Consider the following 16,642-nt stretch of genomic DNA (forward strand, 5'->3'; position numbering starts at 1 on the left):
AAAATAAATTATAAAGCAAATATCGCAACAGAAAAATGAGCAAAAGATTCAGATTTCATTGTAGATAGACACTCGGCTAATAAGTACAGAAAAGCTGCTCGATTTAATTAGTAATCATGAATCTATATTAATAATCCTAGTGTGGGGCTGGGGATTCAGTTCAACAGCATAAGCACCTGCCTGGCAAGCATGAGGTCATGAGTTTGATCCCTGGTACCACAAAAAAAAAAATCCTAGTGTGACATAAATTTGTATATATATATGATAGCTAAAATGCCTATAGTACTAATTGTATTAGAAATTGTAAAATAACAGTTAATACTCACATGTTTAGATCCATTTTATATGTTTGTATCTGTTAATCTAAGCAACCCTCTTGAAGGTAACAATATACAATATTACAACCATTGTCAAATTCCTGTCATCTTGTTTTGCAAACCTATACTGTTATTGATTTGGTTTCTTGTTGTTGTCTGTCTGTTCTGCTTTTTGTTTTTCTTTTTGTGTCTTTTTAATCTTAAAAAAAAAAATAATCCTAGTGTGATACCTTTAAACCGATCAAGTGTCCAGGGGTGGGTATTAGTTCTGACAAGCCTCCATTACCAATTATTATGAACTGGGATACTGTCATGGTTTATGTTGGTGGCCCCCAGGCTTCATGCATTTGCATTATGCATTTGTGACTGCTTCATTGTACAGTGCTTGGATTGATGATGTCAGTGCTACACCCACCTAGGAGTGGAGCCAGGATGTGATGTAATGGCAGGAAGAGGGTGTCTTACTGTCTTACTGGTTTCTGCCTTGTTGTTTTGGAGCTGCCATGAACTGCGGCACCACCATGCCACCCTGTCTTGGAGACAACTGAGTATGGACTGAAACCTCCAAAAACTGTAAGAAATAAACCTTTCCTATCCCAACTTTGGGCTTCAGGTGTTTTGTCTCAGCAACGAGTAACAAGTAACTAAGACATACTGAGGACCCACTTTCTGCTAGTACAACTTGTTATACCTAGTTGCGAAGCAATTTAACATTACCTATCAAGTTAAGGATGAGTGTTTCCTATATTGTAGGAATTCTGCTTCCAGGAGTAACACTTGTGTGACAAGTCAACTGCATGAGAATGTTTACAAGTGTAACAATTACCATTAGGGAAGAAAAGAGAACAACACAAATGTTGGCCTTCAGGAAAATGGCTAAAAAAATAAAAATTGTAGTCTAGGTATTTAAGCAAATAATATCTCCATCTGTAATACTTAATGAATGACCACTAATTCATGGTCATGAATAATTTTTACAAGCAGTATTATGTTAAAAAGTGTGCTGGAAGAATGCCTATGATATGATTCCATTTATGTAAAGATTCAAAAACATGCAAAATAAAAGATACCTCAGGTGTTACTGTATAATTTGTACTTTGTAATATCTAGTAGTTGCATGGTTTGTTAAGCTTCAGGCTAACAGAAAATTAAGCATTAACTTTGGTGGCAAGTTAAAAAAAAAGCTGCAGCATCAAAACCTTTGAAATTCACCCTCAAAATTTCACTAAACAGCTATGCAGGAAATCAGATTGTTTTAGTTTATCTTTAAAATGTCATTGGTAAACCATTTTTTATCTTAAATTCTTGGGCTTCTTCAAGCCATCTGAAGATGCAAAATTGTCACCTGGCCACATGGGCTGGCGATAACATCTGTCAAAGCGTCACTTGCTGGCTGCAGGCTTAACCTTTCCATCAGGACAGCCACACCACAGAAGCTCAGCGACATGTCCACGGCACAGATCTCAGCTCTGGTGCTTGGTGTAGGAGGATTCGGCGCTCTGGTGGCTGCCACCACGTCCAATGAGTGGAAAGTGACCACGCGAGCATCATCGGTGATCACGGCCACGTGGGTTTACCAGGGGCTGTGGATGAACTGCGCGGGGAACGCACTGGGTTCTTTCCACTGCCGGCCGCATTTCACCATCTTCAAAGTAGAAGGTAAGTGTGATGCTTTGTATGGGTGGCAGTGCACTGTTCCCTTGCCCCCCAGTTGTGCTGAGGAAGCTGTTTAGAGTCTTCTTTTCACTCTTAGCAAGACTGTGTCTGCTTCAAGGGCCAGAGCTCACCTGGGATGGATGGGTGTGTGAGGTCGGCTGAGAGAACTGTCATTGACTTTACTGGGGAAAAAGAAAGTTAAGAATAATCTAATGGCATCTTAGAAATACATAATGTGAAAAAAAGACTCAGAAAAGGGTCACAGCAACTGGACTGTTTCAGAAGCTGATTCCAATTTGCTTTGAGTCATAGAGGAATCTTGATGGATCATATATCTTATGCTGGAAAATCTTTCATTGATTCTTTCTTCTTCTTCTTCTTCTTCTTCTTCTTCTTCTTCTTCTTCTTCTTCTTCTTCTTCTTCTTCTTCTTCCTCTTCCTCCTCCTCCTCCTCCTCCTTCATCCTCCTCCTCTTCCTCCTTCTCTCCTTTTAGCAAATCATATTTTATCCTAAATTTCTATAGTCCCTCAGGCCATCCAATATATACATAGATTGTACAGATATAGATATTTTCCCCTAGAGCAAGAGAAGCTTATGATAAGAAAGCTATTAATGAGTAAGGGAAGGGATTCTATTTTTAGAGGGACTTCTGTCTTTTTTTTAAAAAATCACATTTAGTGATAAAATAACAGAGGAAGAAATTTTTTAAGTAGTTAAGGAAAATGCTATAAACTTTCTCTTTTGTTTATTTCGCTTTGTTTCTTGTTTGTTTAATGGATGAGCATGTTATCATCTTCGTGTATATTTCAAACTCTATTCCTGTATTGTAAAAAGGGTGTTAAAAAGAAAAGGGCACTCTCTTGTCTCAGGGTACTGCCAGGGGAACAGCCGTTCCTTGCTTTCCTGTCATTCTAGGAAGCACTGTGAGCCTCCCCTTTCTGAAAATGTGATGTACTTACAAATCTGTCACCAGCTGTGGGCTTCCCACGTTAAAAATTACTCCTGGTTTTTGGTAGAATATAGATATTTTTCACAATCAGATGGTGAGACTGTACCTTGGCCTCCATAAAGAAAATGGAATAAAATTTTAACCAAGAAGTTACTAATCTTCTCTGGGCTTCTGTGTCAAGTGTGTATGTGATTAGTCTTCGGTGAGTGCCCAGGGATAAAGAAAGACTACTTAGGTAAAGCCAGGAGCTTTCTAATGACAGGTAATGGAAATGCTTGAGGGTGGCTGCTCTAACCAAGCCTCAAGGACTCTGTCCTTCCCTACAAGTACCCAGTGGAGGCATCGGGCTTTATCCTTCTTCAGCCTCAGCACCCAAACTCACTGCCACTCAAAACTACTTCTACCATAGAAATTTCCCCCAGCATGGCAAATTTTCAAAGGGAGAGTGTGATGATGTCATCGTTCTGCAAACCTTTTAGGGCTGTTTGTCCCCACTACCCACTCTCGGCCCCATCTTACCTTGGACAGTGAGTAGAACAGATGACCCATGGATGAGCCCATTGCTTCACCCTCAGTGGAGTTCATCTCTCTAAATCCACGATTCTAAATAAACCTCTCTCCTACAAGTTGCAACTGTCAGTTACTGTGTCTTGGCAATGAGGAAAGTGACTGAGACATGAGGCCACAGGCAGTTTGTGATGAGGATGAAACTGTGTTTCTGGAGAAGGCTGGCGTGTGCTGACTGCAGGAGCCAGTTCCCAAGGAAGCGCATGGATGCAAGTCAGCCAACAGAACTGCGGATTCTGCATCTTTTAGTACTCCTCCAGCCTCGTGCCTACCCCCTGCCTTATCAGCCATGCCGTAAGAATAGGGCTAACAGAACGGCATTTGCTAGAGGGAAGAAGTTGTCTGTGGGTTTTTATTCACTTGTAAGAAGCTGTAGCCATCGAATGCCTTAACTTTAGCCTTCCTGCTGGATGAAATATGAGGTGCACTGGCTGCCCCTCTTAGTGTCACTGTGGTGGCTGCCTTGATGTCCGGAATCAATTTATAAGTTTACTTTTCATGGTCATTTTGACTTTAAGGAAGAAGTGGGCACCCCATGGTGCCAGATCTGGTGAATAGTGGATAAGGTCACACTGCAGTGTTTTTACAAACCTGCTTTCCCACTGGGTGGTGCACACAGCAGTAGTCGCTGTAGTTTTAAACAGATCTTGTAAAGACACTCATGAAAGATGATTTATAGAACTGCTCCAGCAAGTTATACGAAAGATGGAATCAAGGGTTCAAATTAAGAAATACTTAGTAATTATCATTATTCACAGATGACTTGGTACTCTATATAGAAGACCCCAAAACTCCACCAAAAGACTTCTGGATTTAATAACCGAATTCAGTATTATAGCTGTATACAAAGTCAATGCTCAAAAATGAATAGCATTCCTATACATAAACAAAAAACTCACTGAGAAACTAGGGAAATAACACTTTTCACGATAGGACCCCCAAAAATGAAATACCCAGGAATCAGTCGAACAAAGGATGTAAAAGATCTTTGTATTTAAAACTACAGTACTCCAAAAAAGGAGATCGAAGAGGATATCAGAAAATGGAAAGCTATCTCTTGTTCTTGGGTAGGAAGACCCAATATAGTGAAAATGCTCATACTTCCAAAATTGTTATACAAATTTAATGCAATCCCAATTAAATTACCAATAGCATATCTCACAGAATTAGAGAAAACAGTGTTAAAATTCATTTGGAACCAAAAGAGATCTAAAATAGCAAAAGCAACAAAGGCAAGGCAGGAGCCATCATAATCGCTGACTTGAAATTATACTACAGAGCTATTATGGAAAAGAAAAACCCAGCATGCCACTCAGGTAAACAACAACAACAGCAATAACAAAATGACCTGAGAATCAGTGGGACAGATTAAAAGATGTAGGAACAACGCCAAACATATTTAGCCAACTTATCTTTGACAAAGGAGCCAAACACTTTTACTAGAAGAAAGATAGTTTCTTTAATAAATGGTGCTGGAAAAACTGGCATCCCACATGCCAAAGATTAAAACTAAACCCGTATCTTTCATCATGTACTAAACTAAAATTGAAATAGATCAAATATCTAAACATTAAAACAGAAACACTAAATCTGCTGGAAAATAGAATAGGTAGAACTCTTGAAGATACTATCGTAGGCAAAGACTTCATGAACAAAACCCCAATCACACAGGAGCTATCACAAAGAACAACTAAGATCTCATCTGTTGAAAAGCTTTTGCACAGCAAAATAAATCACCAACAGTGAAGAGAAAATCCACAGTGAAAATTTTTTTTGAGGGTTCCTCAGACAAAGGACCAATATCTAGAATATATATTTTAAGGGTGATTAATCACAATGTGTCTTTCACTGTAGCACATTTTTATTTATTTAATTAAAAAAAATGTTTTGGTACTAGGAATCAAACTCATGACCTCACGCTTGCCAGGCAGGGGCTGTGCCACTGAGCTATATCCCTGGCCCTGTGGTGCATTTTTAAAATCTAAACATTTGCTGTATTTGTTGTTTACTTCATGTATGTTTGTGTGCTCGAGTCGCTATAACGAAGTACTGTATGTCACGTGGCTTATAAACAACAGAATCTTACTTCTCACACTTCTAGAAGCTGGGAAGTCCGAGATCCAGGCTCTGAAGAGTCACTGTCTGACGAGAGCATTTCCTGGCTCAAAGTGGGTGATGTGTAGCTGTGTCCACACAGGGTGGAAGGGCTAAGGCTGCTCTCTGGAGCCTCTTTTGTAGCACTTATCCTGATCCCCTCTAGCTGCCACTGCATCCAGCTCCCAGCAGGAACCCAACAAAGATGTGGGGATTGAATAAACGGACAGAGCAATGCTTGCTGAGCAAACTGCTAACATTTAATACACGCAGTGAGAATCTCTGCTCATGGGAATAAACTCTACCAAAGGGAGAAGGCCCTATAGAAATGGTAGCCAAAGTGGAGGAATTGTTAAGTAATTATTTTTACAAAAAGTTTTGAAGAGCACCAGATTCTTGCTTCATGAAGTATGGGCCACATCAATGGTGGTGAGCCTATGGCACTCATGTTACTGTTTTGTTTTTTTTTTTGTAAGACAAAAGATGCTAATGTAGGAATTGTTTTTTCTTAACTGAAACCTCGGTATTCAGGTTTAGCTGCAGGGCTGGCACTTTGTGATAAATAGGTGGGTTTGGGGTTGCAATTTGTTCATCTAGAACAAAACTACGGTACTCTAGAACGTTTGCCATCACTGAACTACATCCTCAAGGAGCTTGCTAGAAATGCAGGATCACAGCTCTCACCATAGAACTGTTGAATCAGAATCTGCATTTCTATAGCATCTTCAGGAGTGTCCTGTGCACACTAGAAGTTTGGAAATCTTTATGAAGAGCTTCAGTAGGAATCTGATGCACTCAATATTCAGAATCTTACTCTCTCCACTTGTCGATATTCTTGTTAAACAGTGATTATATGAGACAACATAGGCCAAGTATCTCACACAGTATGTCCCACCGAGAAGGCTCGCCATAAAGAGTAGCCATGATCCCTAAGAATGCCTCTTTCAATGTCTAAAAATATTCCCATCCCAGCTGTAGGAATTACTTGTAACCCATTCATGTTTTGCCAACCAGATGTGCAGTAGCTGCTTGCTGAAGCCCACGACCTGTGGGAAGCACATCCCTGGTCCTTGGGGGTGTGTCCTACCTCACGTGGGTGATGGCAAAGGAAACCATGCTCCTCAGACTGTACTTTATACTTAGGATTTGCTACACTCTGTGTCACTCAGCAGTCAGGTTTTCACTGAAGTGTGGGTCTGGTATGTCCATCAAGTGTTCCACTGCTAGGAATGGTAGAGAACCCTTTAGTTTCCAAGGAGGAAATCGGCTGTATCTGGGTCTGGGGGGCATTTGCTTGCCAGGCAGGCAAAAAAGGCAGCCACTTGCTTGAATGTTCCTAGCTCCGAGGTCTGGCAAAACTTCGGTAAACTATTTAATATATGCATTTGAATCGTGGCTCTGCATCATTTAAGCTAACTATGCAAACTTGAGCAAATTACTTAACAAAGACTCGATCTTCCCATCTGTGAGTTGAGATGATAATTCTTACCTCAGAGATGTTGTGAGAGTTAAGTGAAATGGCAGCCTGAAACCCTTTCTAGCATATCATGTGCAGCCACCAGGAGTGTCCCCCCCCCCCCCCGTGTGATCATTGTCATGGTTGTTACGCTGGTACTGGGGACTGAACCCGAGGTCTTTGCACTGAGTTTCATCCCCAGGCCTTTTACTATTTTTTTTTTTTGAAATTGGGTCTCCTAAATCACTAAGTTGCCTAACCTGAGTGTTAATGAACTTGTGATCTTCTTGCCTCAGCCCCCTAGAGTGCAGGGGTTATAGACCCATCTCTGTTGCATTATTAATGACTACTTCGACCAATTATCATGAAATTGCTGATTCAGATGATTTCTTAAAAGCACGTGTATTGTGCATTACAATTTATGAAACATTTTAATACTATCCCACTGTTACCAAAAGACTGCTGTGCTATGATTTTTTTTTAAGTTTATTTTTAGGGATCAAATGCAAAGCCTCAGGAATCCTAGGCAAATGCTCTACTGCTGAGCTACATCGCCTACCCCACCCCTACTTATTCCTTTTTTTTAAATGAGACAGAGTTTTACTAAGTAGGTTGCCCAGGAAGGTCTTGAACATGCGATCCTCCTGGCTCAGACTCCCAAGTAGATGGTGGTATAGTTTGTGCATTTGGACCTGATCTATGTCTCATTTTACACACAACGGCACTACAGAGACTCACAAGGAACTGTATTTATTTTCTGTATGTTCTTCTATAAATCTTTTGGGGAAATGTTCAGAATTTGGCACTAGCCCTGAAAACTGTGTTAAAGGCCAGATTTGCCACTAAATTTTTATGTACCCCTGGGACAAGTCACTTCAATTCACTTTTTTGTATGGAAGGAGGAGGAAGACAGGAAGGAGGAAAGAGATAGAATTACATCCTTGGAAAGTTTTGTGGGAGATCAGGAAAAGAGTCCTATCACATGACACAGACATGCATGTGTACCTGGATTTGTTTTAATTGGATGGGATAGGACACAGTAATCACTGCCCCATAGAAATCTTGCACAGAGCAAGCCCTGGAAACAAAAGGCTGGTCTAGTGTAGGTGCCCATGGGAAGCCCCAGGGTTGGTCTGGACAAACAAGGGAAGAGAGAGTTGTGCCAGTGCCTGTTTTAGGAAGGAAGTGCGTGTTTCAGGAAAGAAATGTGTGAGGCAGGGCAAACAGGCTAAGCAAGTTTGGGACTGGCTTCAGTGCTGTGAACTGCTGTGAACAATGTCAGCAGGCTCTTGGGTGCAGAATTGTCCCAAGTCATCTCAACCCCCAGTCCCGGGGCCATCAGGACAGGGCCCACCTGCTTGAGATTGGAGAATTGTGGGTCCAGCTTCGAAATCTTGGCTTTGTGCATGAACAGTGTGTCTCTCGGCATCCCACATTAGCTCTAGAAGTCAGTAAGTTCAGGGGTGGTCAACAGTGTCCCCCCACTGGCCAGGCACCAGCTGCTGCAGCATAAAGAACCCAGACAATGAGAGTGCCCAGCAAATGCGCTCTGGACTCCAGGTCCTTGGGCTCACTGGTGTAGGAATCAGCCAGGCAGGGTTCCACGGTTCCCCTCTCCTTGAGGACTTCACATGCCTATCTGAATGTTACTGTTTTCTCCTGGTGAATATTTTGTGTAGAATAGGTCCCAGGTTATCTTTCATGAGGTTCACTGAATTTGAGATGAATGGCTGGGTTTTAGTAAGCAGCTGGTCTTCCATTAAGCTTTTGCTAGATTTTTGTATGTATTACAGGAAAAAATGGTTGAGAGTTGGCAAATTGTTATGATGCTACATTACACCTATGAAAGGAACGCTATAAATACTGAATTCGTTGTTTATTAATGAGTCATATCATCAAAACAGTCACTAGACGCCTGGCACAGAGTAGAAGCTCTGAGGTCTCAGCGAGGAATGGGACATAGGTCTCTCCTCAGGGTGTGCAGAGTGGCCCAACCGTTAGCCCAAATGTTAATCTGACCGTTAAGTTCAGGCGACAGGCAGTCTGCCCAGAAGAGCTGATGCCTAAATTATCTGAAAGAAGGGCAAAGTTGGCCAAGGAGAAAGGGAAGGAGGGTACTTCAGGCTAAGAGATTCATGCAGCTCTACAATTTATTAACTGCAAGGCTTTGGAAAGAATGCTGAATATTGGAGCTCCTCCATCTGCAAAATGGGAGTGTTATCTACTTCCAAGGGGGCAGCGTGGCTAAAAGCGTGAATTTCTATACAGCATTTGCAGCAAAGGCTTAGAAGCCAGAGGAAGTTACATGCACCTGGTAAGAGAAGTAATCAGAATTGCTGGAGCAGAAGACATGTGCACGAGAGAGTCTGAAGACAAAGATAAGGGGGAATTCGCCAGCGACCTTGTAGCTGTGCAGAGGGCTTCAGACTTCACCGGGAAGAAACTGGGAAGCCCCTGAATCCTGTTGACCGGAGAACACCTCTCTGGGTTTCACACTGCACAGCGATCCTGCAGCGCTTTATTTCAGGGTCTGGACCACACAGAAGTTAGAACCAAGAGGAAGCGGTTTTATGATAGAAGTGTTGTGTTAGTGACTCATGAGGGATGAGCAGGTGGAAGATGGCCCCAAGGGCTTCTGGTGGGAGACTTGGTGGGCAGTGGAGGACAGAAAGCCAGGTTCAAAGCCAGTCCCAACCTAGGTCCCACCCCTCTGATCTTACCTACTATTTCCCAACACTCACCAAGGTATTGAACACTCAGATTCTCAATTTATATTTGGCTTCGTATGAGCGAAACAGGAGAGTATGACTGAACTTTTTAAAAAGAACTGAGCTCTTCAGATATTTGGTTACAAACCAACAGGAAGATGTAGCAGCTGTAAGGACTAACGCAATCTCAGGTGCCATTAACAAGGACATGAAAACAAAGTGGAGAGAAAGTAATTCCACCTATATTTGTCAACAAACTGCATTGGTGTAGCCTTATACACACAATTCTGCCTCAGCCTCCCAAGTGCTGGGATTACAGGCCTGTGCCACCATAGTCTAGTTTGCACATTCTACTGTAAGTACATATACAGAAGCCATATTCATTGAGTCTAGAGGAGAGTGACCAGAAAGCTAAGAAAGGACTTGAAATAACTTTATTTGGTCATTTGTTTCACTTGGAAAAAAGGGAAAACATATGCAGTAAAGGAGGAGGATCTGTGGGTAGACATCCCTAGAGATTTGGATAATGGATTGTGCTAGAAAAAAAATGACTATCAGAATTTCCCACAGAGGAAAAGCTTGTCTCAAAAAACTGGCTACGAGTATTCAGGGGAGACATGGGACCTTCTGCTAAATGGTTTGTGGGACCAATTTGTGTACCAGCCAGAAGACAGAATAGGTAATCGCGCAAGTCACTTCCAGTGTGAGACAGCTGAGTTTCTGTGGACATGCGGAAAGAAAGGGAAATCTTAGAACATCTGGATTCTTGACTTGCAAACCAGTTTCTGTATTTTCGGGCACCTGAGAACACAGCATCAAAAAGACCTCACTCCTTCCTTGGAGACATTCACAGCCCAGAAGGAAACAAGAATTAAAATAGTAAGTGTTGTAGATGTTATATCAAGGTTGTGCTATTTAAACCTAGATGTTAATATATGCTAGAATTGATATAAAATAATAGTTCCATATGTCCAGTCGACATCTTGAAGGGTCCTGTGCAAACCCACAGGATGTGCCATTGAAACTTCGCTGGACACTGACTACTTCCAAATCCAGGCACAGAGCCAAGTGGTGGGGGTGGGGGACACTGGAAGATAAATCCTGCTTTTAAACAAGTCCTCTTGGGGTCAACATTTTTTGGCTATAAGTACACCAAATATAGTCCATGCATGAAAACCAAAATAACCATCCTTGAAGAGACTGATTTTCTCCAGAATACAAAGCATGGACTTTTGGAGAGGTAGCCTGGGGGACATGGAGGACTGACTTTTCTTTACCTTGTTTACTTCCCGAGACCATAGTGAGTCCCGTCTGGGGACCTCCGTCTGCCCTGTGTGCTCATACGAACATTCCCACTGAACTAACTCGGCTGCAGTGCTTGAGATGCTTCCTCCCCGATATGCCCTGGCTCTGTGTTCTCTGGACCTTGCCTCAGTCTTCCCGTTCCTGGAGGCCAGCTGGTCCCTACCCTTCTGGGCCCCAGATCTCTCTGTTTGGCCAGCCAGCATACATCTCATGACCATTTTATGCCCTAATTCCAGCCTGACAGGTCGCCCCGTTCTGCCCTGCACCCCTTCTGAATTCTATACCCCAGACCCACATGACCTGCCTGATGGCCACTCATTTCCTTTGCTTCATTGTTTCTCTCTTACATAAGATAGTTCTTCCTGTCACCAGTTGCTTCGGAAGAACTATCAGAGTACATCTCCACGCTGTGGGAATGTTTAATTTGTTTTAGTTAGAAAAATACCCAGGTTCTCTCATGGCTCCCTCTATCTTGGACTCAGCCCTGGATGCCAGTGCCAGCAGTTCCGGGCAGACGCTGTGCCTAAGAAAGATGGCACCCTCACCAGCAGTTGTGCTGTTCTGGCATCAGTATCAAAACTGACCTGCAGGCGGCCAATCAGATCTCAGGGGTTACACTGGGCTTTTACTTTGTCACCCTCTTTCTGCCCTGACTCTGCTTCCAGGACCTACAGTGATCCTTATTGGGAGTAATGAGGGGAGGTCGGTCCTCACGCAGGTGGTAAACTGTCCATATTTTGCTACCACGTTTTGTTCCAATTCTATCTAGAATTAAGAAACCAATTCACCAGCAGGTCCGAATTACGTAGTCACACACACATATACATAGACGGCTCAGGTTCTGCTACTAACTAACTACGCACGTACACAGAGTCTCACCATGCAGATACTTCTGCATGCAAATATGCACAGCTGGCCTATGCTTATCACACAGCTGGCACAAAGACATCACATGTGCACATTCCTTACCATACGGGCTAAACATATACATACCCATATGCACATGTGTGCACCACCCGCCATATAGACAGCTCATGTATCACACAGGAAAACCACTGAGGTTTCTTTACCTCATAATTTTGGAGGCAGCCCCATGTGTCCACCCCTGGTAAGGACCTTCTGGCTGTCTTTGCAGTGTGGTAGAACAAGGGGAACAAACCTGCTGCATTCAGGAGAGGTCACGTGGTGGGACCGGAAGCAAGAGACCTGGATAAGAAGCACACTGGCTCTTTCTATAACAACCCAATGTCTTGGGAAATAACTCACTCCTTTGAGACCCAGCCCGCTCTACCAGGCCAGCCTCAATCCATTCATGAGACGGATCCCTCCTCAGCCTAATGAATTTCCAAGGTTTTACCACTTCAGTGCAGTCACACTGGAAACCATGGTTCCACAAAAAGAACCTTTGGGGGACACACTCAAGCCATATCCAAATCATAGCATCTTCTTCCAAGCCGTTATTGAGTCTGCTTGAATGCTTGCCATTCCACATCTCACCTTCTTGTCCAAAAGACGCTGTGAGGCAGCCTAAGAAACTTAGCAAAAGAAAAAATACCCCATATACATTTCTTGCACCAAAGGACTCATGTTGATTCTCAGTGGGAGCCCCCTCCTTTTCTAAGAGCTCAAATGCCATCTCTTTAATCGTGGGTTCTCGAATTTGTCTACCAAGCTTACCACTGGAAATTTCTGAAATGTACCCTTTTGAAATTTAGGACATTTCCTTGACTCTTAGTTTTCTCTCTGAGCTCATTTTCCTTCACTCTGTGGTCACAAATGGTCCTTTCACTAATATACTAACACGGTGAAAAATCTTATTTGTATATTCCTTTTGGGCAGCAGAAAACAGCCCTGTATTTGAAAGTACCAATGAGAAATAAGGATGCGATTCCCAAATGGAAGAGGGGAGCTCCAGTTATTCTGATTATTTGAACAGATTCACTCTGATGACTTCTGTGTCTCTGGGCTGAGCCCCTCTCTTGGTAATTAGTGACCTCCAGACATGGATGTGGTGGTTGGTCTTGATCATAAATCATTCAGCCATGCATAACCACAGTCAGCAGGAAAAGAACTCTCCAGCTCCTCATCTGCTGGATTTGGAAGAGTGGCTGGGCCACACAGATGTTTCTATGAGGGCTCAAGTTTCTGAATATGATGAGCAAGTTGGTAAAAGTGCAAGGTAAACATAAAACTTGACTCACTGTAAACAGACTGAATTAGGAGCCGGAGCCGTTTTGAGATAGCTGGTTCCATTTCGGTTATCTCTGTTACAAAACATAGCTAAGGATGATTGGTTTGGAAATAGTTGTTCTTTCACGTGTCTTTCTAACTCAGATGGTTGAAATGAGAAGTGGAAATCATTTTCTAACAATTAGTTGTTTCCTCTCTGAGCTTCCTTCCTGTCAGTATTTTTTTTATTTACTTCCCTGGCTACGCATAATCCCAACTCAGCTGTCTGCTTTAGTTTCTTACATACTTCTAATTAACTTCTATTGTTAACCTAAATTTACAGACCTTCTTCATAAATCTGGATTCTTCCCTTAATCAACATACAATCCCCCCCGCCTTTTAACCTCTCTTGTAGCTGATCCTTTTGTTTTATTTTTCCTCTTGTGAAAGTTAAATCCTGTACTATCCCAGCCTCTGGGAACAATATTGCTTCTTTATATTTATTTGAAATTCAGATGGAATGCTGAGTGGTGAAGATTTGTGGAACAGAATCAAATATCTTATCAAATAGAATAGACCTAAAAGCCTTAAGAGCATAGATAACAATTTAAGAAGTGGTGATTTTTGATACTGATTACTTTTGTTTTCAATATAATTTAATCATAAATTTATAAACTTCACTTCATTAACAGGAGAGGAGGAGCAAACAGAGAAGAGCCCTTAAATGTCACCATGTATGTAACTGTCATCCCCTCTAAATGTTTATCGGCTTCTCTCCCTTAACCTTGTCAGTAACAGTCCATCATGGCATTGTTGTTTCACTGTCTTTGAGAACTACAGTTTGTTAAACAAGGAGCCAAGATTGGGGCATTAATGGATTAAATGGAAAATTTCCCAATGTGTTTCAGAACAATATGCATGTTAGGGTCCTACTTGTGAATTAGTTTTTGCTAAAGATACTTCCTTATGAATTCTCTGAGGGATATAGCAGCCTGCTGGGCAGTGGTCACAGAGTTGTCTGCCTGGCACTCCTGCTCCACCCAGTGGCACAAGGTGGCTTCATGAGCCTTTTCCCACAGAGCATTCAGTATCATCTTACAGATGTCAGGAATTGTTCACGGCTTATTTCTTTTTGAAGTTTTTGGTTGGATTAAGGCACTAATATAAATTGAATTAAAATTGTCCAATGGGAACTTTTTCTATAAAAAATAAACCAAATTCTAAATTCCCAGGGGACAGAAACAGCGGCTTATGTTTCTCTCTGTACTGCACAATACTTGCCTAGTCCAGCGTGTGGTAAAAATAAGAGCTCTGTAAGTTCATTTGTTGGATGAATGAATTTCTTTATTCATGAATAAATTCTTCATTCATGAGTAAACTTATTTATTCACTCATTACATTTTTTCCTTTCCGCGCATTTTATCTACCATTTTCTTTATTCTTTGGCCTCAGTAATACTTTTCATATCATTTTCAATAAGAGAGTTGAATAAACGCATAGTGACTTGAATTGAAAAGAGAAATGGAAACAGACAGAAAATCTTAAACAAATTGGACCACAAATCTTCCAGTGAGTTGCAAATTAATCCATTGAAATGTTGCAGGTGTTTTGGATGAGGGAATTCTATGCCAAACAGGTCACACTCCCTTCCTAACCTGGATCTGGAAGATTCCTCTAATCCAAAACATCCTGCGATTCTAATTTAATTGCAAAACACATGCTGTGCAAGCTAAGTTAGATTTCAGGGTGACTTAGAAGAAAGTCCCCAGTTTCATCGTAAAAATGGGTGTCAATAATACAGTACAACCCACTGCATCAAGTCAAACAGAGGCAGGTACAAGCAAATTGCAAGAAGCTTTTATTTAGTGTGATGTCAGGAGAGATACAATTGTGCATCATTCAGGATACAATTGTGCATCATTGTGCATCATTAAATTTTAGTTTCATATCTTTTAAATATAAAACTATGTTTTCTTGGGCCAGGGATTTAGCTTGGCGGTTCAAGCACTTGCTTGGTAAGTGCAAGGTCTTGAGTTCAATCCCCGGTACCAAAAACAAACCAAACCAAACCAAACCAAAACAAAAAACTATGCTCTCTATCTGCACATCTAGTAGTTTATTTTGCCACCTTTGCTACCCGTCCTTGCTTTTCCATGCAAGTTCCATGCAAGTAGGTTCTGCTAATGCTGCTTTCTCCCCTTTTACATCTATCTTGCAACAACTTTCCTTCCCGTCCTTTTCTGTCTCCCCCTACTTTCCCTAAGGAATTCCAAGAACCTCAGTTCAGGAGAATTTGAATGTTCAGCCATCCACTCATGTAACAAATCTTTTGAGGCATCTCCTGTGTAAGGAGTCATTCGCTTGGTTTTGAGGGCAGTTTAAAGAAAACTGAAGTTATTTCTTCAATTCTGCAATGAAGATTCAAATGGGAAGGTAGGATTGAAGCAGAACAGGAATTAGGACAAAGATGGACTTGAGGTACAGACCTATGAGACCAGTGGGAGCCCGACCAGGCCACAAATAGAGCAGAGCCCCCAATCAAACTCCTCACACTCCCTAGAAAGCCCCTTTATCCTTCAGCTGTCCCTGCTTTACCGTGTCCCATGACTGTCTCTCTTGTCTTCCAGTGGAATCTACAGAATCCTGCCTTTGTGCCCTTGCTGCTACCTTACACTATGCCTCACATCGTTAGTATAACAGTTTTCTTTACCAAGTCATAGCTGGCGAAGCCCAGAGTTCTCCCAGAGACTTGAATTATCCCAGGATAAGAAACAGAACTTTGAGGTAAAATGTTAACTTCCTAAACCCATATCCCTGATGGAAGACATTCACCCATGCCTGGGATATTTGAGCTAGGGAAGCAGCAAGGGATTTGGATGGAGATAACTTGGAGAGATATGAATAAAATGTGAAATTGGAACAAACACTGATAGGAAAAAGAAAATGTTTTCAGTGGAACCTCAGTTTCCTTGGGCTATTTTGCAATTGTCAAGGTCAGGAAACTTGTGGAAAGCTGATAGTTTGCCTCTGACTCCTACTTCTAGTGGTGAAAATGATCATTGTTCATAGCAGTGTTAAAGAATTTAGTCAGGCACAGACTTTATAAACCAGTTATAATACCATTCTGGTTGCTTCATGAACTAATGAGAATTAACTAATGAGACTTCATGAACTAATGAGAATTAACGATAAGTAATTTATGAATGTATGGTGATCACTCTATATTTGTAGTCATGAGAGTCATGATTTTACCTTTTTAGAAATTGCCTTTTTGATACTATACTGATGTATTTCTACACTATGTTCTCCATAGTCACTTTCACTTATTTTGTTCCTCAGATTATTTGCCATCTTAAAAACCAAAACTGATTTTGTTTGGTCACTCTCTACATTTTTTTCAGAAGAAAAAGTCACTTTCAT

The 16,642-nt window shown here is 41.6% G+C and overlaps 1 protein-coding gene across 1 annotated transcript in view; it reads left to right on the forward strand.

The window, feature by feature from the left end:
- The first annotated feature begins 1,543 nt into the window (after positions 1–1,543).
- Positions 1,544–16,642, forward strand: part of Cldn10 (claudin 10) — a 112,443-nt gene continuing 97,344 nt past the window's right edge. The window contains exon 1 of the mRNA XM_003477609.5: positions 1,544–1,976. Within this exon, the coding sequence (XP_003477657.1) occupies positions 1,763–1,976 (214 nt within the window). The 5' untranslated portion in view covers positions 1,544–1,762. The remainder of the gene's footprint in view (positions 1,977–16,642) is intronic.

The sequence above is a fragment of the Cavia porcellus genome, unplaced genomic scaffold (genome assembly GCF_034190915.1).
Source record: "Cavia porcellus strain 051 isolate PalLab524CR breed Dunkin Hartley unplaced genomic scaffold, mCavPor4.1 scaffold_4, whole genome shotgun sequence".
NCBI lineage: Eukaryota > Metazoa > Chordata > Mammalia > Rodentia > Caviidae > Cavia > Cavia porcellus.